General features: G+C 28.1%; 1 protein-coding gene across 1 annotated transcript; it reads right to left on the bottom strand.

Moving 5' to 3' along the window:
- Positions 1–19: 19 nt before the first annotated feature.
- Positions 20–2,479, bottom strand: ENU1_029620 (protein kinase domain containing protein; the record flags this gene model as incomplete). The annotated part of the gene is made up of 1 exon (XM_008857257.1): positions 20–2,479. A coding segment is annotated over one exon (2,460 nt), but the record flags the coding sequence as incomplete, so codon positions are not given.
- Positions 2,480–4,089: the final 1,610 nt, after the last annotated feature.

The raw sequence follows: 4,089 nt of genomic DNA, 5'->3' as shown, positions 1-4,089 counted from the left end.
GTTTCTTCTTTCTTTCTACTGAATTTCCTTTTGAACCATCTTCTTTGTCTTTCGAGTTATCTGTTTTTAATGAATGTAAATTCAAACTAGAGTTATTCCTGAGAGAAGAGCTTTTTGATTTTGAACTTCGTTCAGAAAATTCACTTGTATTTTGACTAGACTGTGATTGTAACTCTAATAACTGAGGATTTTCTTCAAGAAGTTCTTGCATTATCTGTTTAAATTTTCCATACCTGATAGTTACAGGTACTTTTTCTCTTAAAACACATGTGCAATTCACATTTATAACACACGTTACTTCACCAGTTTCTCCTGGGCGTACACTTAATATTGCAGGAATAAAAGAGATTGTATATTTTAAATAATCTCCACCATGGAAAATGAATCGAATTGGTTCATTTTTCTTATTTGTTACTCTGATAATTGTTTTAGTATCTTCATCTACTTCAACATGATTTTGGCAATCACTGAAAAGAATTTCACTACTTTCAAAAGCAAATAATGCGTTTGGTTTATGTACATCAATATATTGAGCTCCATCTTTGTTAAATTTGATTACTGTGGATTCAATCAAAATCCTTTCATCTTTTTGTTGTTCTGAAATAATAAGTTTATTTAAGAAGATATACCTTGAAACAAAGCCAATAAGTAACAAGAGCCAAATGATTATCCATATAATAATTCCTCCTACAAATATTATTAGTGATACAATCGATCGTCGTACTCTTTGGCATCCTACTGAGTGTGCTTCGAACCACCCAGCTTGACATTCACATTCATAACAACCTTCTCCACCATCACATTCTTCTCCTTTATCAAGTATGTTATTTCCACATTTATTACTTAAACAATAAATTCTTGGATTTTCATATGGACGATATCCCTCAACACAAACACAATGTTGACAACCTTCTCCACCATCACATTCTTCATAATCATTGATTTGTCCATTTCCACAGGTTGGAACAGCACAATAAGTTACTCCATTGATTGTTAATGGAATATATCCATCTTCACATGAACATGTAGAATAGTCACAATTTGGGTCTGTGTAATTATCTCCTGCAACTTTTTCACATTCTTCTCCTTCATCTTTTTTTCCATTTCCACATAATGAACAACTGTCTTGTTTTAAAACATATCCATCATTACAAATACATGTTTGTGATACTTTATCACAAACTCCATTTCCACCACAATTATAAGGACATAATGTTGTAATGGTTAAATTAAAAGCAGCACTATTATCTGTTATGACACTAGCAAAAATAAAATAGTCGTATTGACTTGACAATGTTACCATCATTGACGCATGATGACTTCCTGGTTCAGGACATCCTTTAACATCATATCTTTCACAAACAGCATTTGTTGGATGGTTTTTAGTATTATAACTACAGTCAATGGTTGGCTTAACATTTCCGTTTGCTGGTACTTTAATTAAATGTAATGCAGTATAATAATCTGAAATCGAATTACACGTACTAATTAATACATTTCTATCAGCTCCTTGTAAAAAATACCATAATCCAATTTGTTCCGTAATAGTACATGCAGATGATGATTTTATTCCATGTGCTGTATTAACCACTGTTGTAAATCCACTTGTAGCAACTTCTGGCCAATTAACTACTGAATAAGCATAAGAACATGGATGAACAATAGGTGTAAATAAAATAGGAACATTAGCCGTAAAAGGTATTCCAAATGGTTTATGAACAAATAAATAATAGGGAATATTTTCTGTTAGTTGTAATACAATTCTACTAAGTTTAACAAATTGTGATAAATTATCATTATCTTCAATACATTCTTGTGCTTGTCCTTCTGTTATTTTTTTTATTGTTGGACAATTTGAAATAACAAAAACAGTATCTTCTCCATAGGCATTTCCTTGTGTATCTATAAATTCAATAGAAACAGAGTCATAATGCTTTTCTGTTTCTATTGCAACGTACTGTGTTTTCTTTGTTGTGACTTTAATCCAATACCCTGGTGCATATGGTTGTTGAATAGATAATCTTTTAGAACATGTATTTATTGACATTTCTTGTTTATCAGGAGTTAATGTAAGTGTTTGACTTGCATCATTTATAGTAATAGAAAAGTTATATTGTGGGGTATATTCTTGACATGACTTTACAGTACTTTCATTAAATTTTACACACTTGAGATACCCTTGTGGAATATATCCTTCAGCACATCCTAAACAATCTGAACGATATCCTTTCTCATCACAATATCCACACTCATCGGGAGTATAACACCCTGTTTTACATCCACCAATTAAACAAGATGGAACACATCCAACTGAATAAGTTTCATCTTCAGGAAAATAACCATCTTCACACATACAATCCTTTCTACAATTACTTCCTCCATCACATTCTTCATCAAATCTTTGACGAATCCCATCACCACATTTACACAAACAATAAGTAAAGAAAAGAACAAAAACTACTATTACCTTTTCCTTCATTTGATTGATTTTGTTGTTTTTTCTTTTCTCTTTTTTCTCTTTTCATTTTTTGTTTTATTTTTATTCAAAAGTACGTTTATCTAACTCGTTTCTCATACTTTTCTTTGTTCTTTTTTTAGAACTATTAAAATGTTAAGAACTAATGTTTTAATTCTTTTTCTTATTTCACTCTCTGAAATTAAATTGCAAAAAAATTTAACTTCTTTGTCAAACATAGTCTTGTTTTTATCAATGGAATTAGCCATTTCTAGTAATTTATTCATTCTTATTTGATACTATGATTCGAATACTTTAATTTGAGGGAATTTATAAGATGAAAACCAATTCTTTAGACATTAGATTTTCATATGAAATATTTTTTTTGAATTAGACTCTACTCATTTGTTTTGTTTTTCAACCTTTTAAACTAATTCTGTGTACCATCATTATTGTCAGTTATCTTTTGACTTCTACTCATTTCAAAATGGTTTTGTAAAAAAGATAACGTAGTATTAGTTTCAGTAAGTTGTTTCTTCATTGGTTTGTTTTTCATCTTTAAGAATGAAAATGGATAAATAACTACCACAAACTTTGAATGTGGTTTCTTAATCTTTGGGGTAGTTAAATTTCTTCTTAATTGAATAGCATTTCAAGGTTATTATTAAGATTGTTATTATCAACTACCTTAGACATAAAATAGTTTATTTCATGTTTTTGTTATACCCAGTTATTGTGTTTTTGATTTAATGGATTTATTTTGTCCCAAAACTAAATCCCAGAAATATCTGTTAATAGTTCCACAATATCCTTCAATTTTTGGTATATTCTATTAATTGAGTCATCAAAGTTTATCATTGGATTAAACAATATTCATGTTATTATTTTATATTTTGTTGTATTATTTTGTTTGAGTTTATTATCAGACTATGGAGTTGGAGCATAGTTTGTTAGTATGATTTATGGAGTGACTGTTAAACAATAAATTAAATGAAATAACACTTCTTGAAAATGAGAGTATATCTTATTAAATCAGGAATTTTGAAAACATACCCATAGTATATTCATCAACAAACATTTATTGTCTGACACCATCTTATAATAATTATATTCATATGTTATTCTTCTATTGAATTTCAATAATCATTTCTTTCCATTTGAATATATAATATTATATTATAATTCTATTATGTTGTTTACCAATTTCAATCATCATTGAATGTTTCGTATTATAAATGAACATATTAACTAATAACTATAATAATCAAACTGTTAAATAACTTGTTGGTAATACATTGTTGTAATGACAATTTGATGAATTAGAAGTAACTAAATAAAATAGAAAAGATGTTATTGATATTATATAAATTTAGACATAAACACAGCTTTGACTTAATATTAATGATTGAGAAACATTGTATTTCTCATTAACAAGTAATGTGATATACAATACAAATTTTAGTAATGCATTATTCCATAGGCATTTTATGGTAGTTGATAAAAATAGAAGATTGCCAATTACAGAGTTATAGTATAAAAAGTTTTATTGGACTAACCAAACAAATATTTTATGTTAGTTTTAAATGACTTTGAATAAAGAATAATCTTTTCAAAATGTTCAATGAGTATTATGT

Source organism: Entamoeba nuttalli, assembly GCF_000257125.1.
Source record: "Entamoeba nuttalli P19 unplaced genomic scaffold asmbl_2512, whole genome shotgun sequence".
NCBI lineage: Eukaryota > Evosea > Mastigamoebida > Endamoebidae > Entamoeba > Entamoeba nuttalli.
This window is presented reverse-complemented; position numbering and strand designations above follow the sequence as displayed.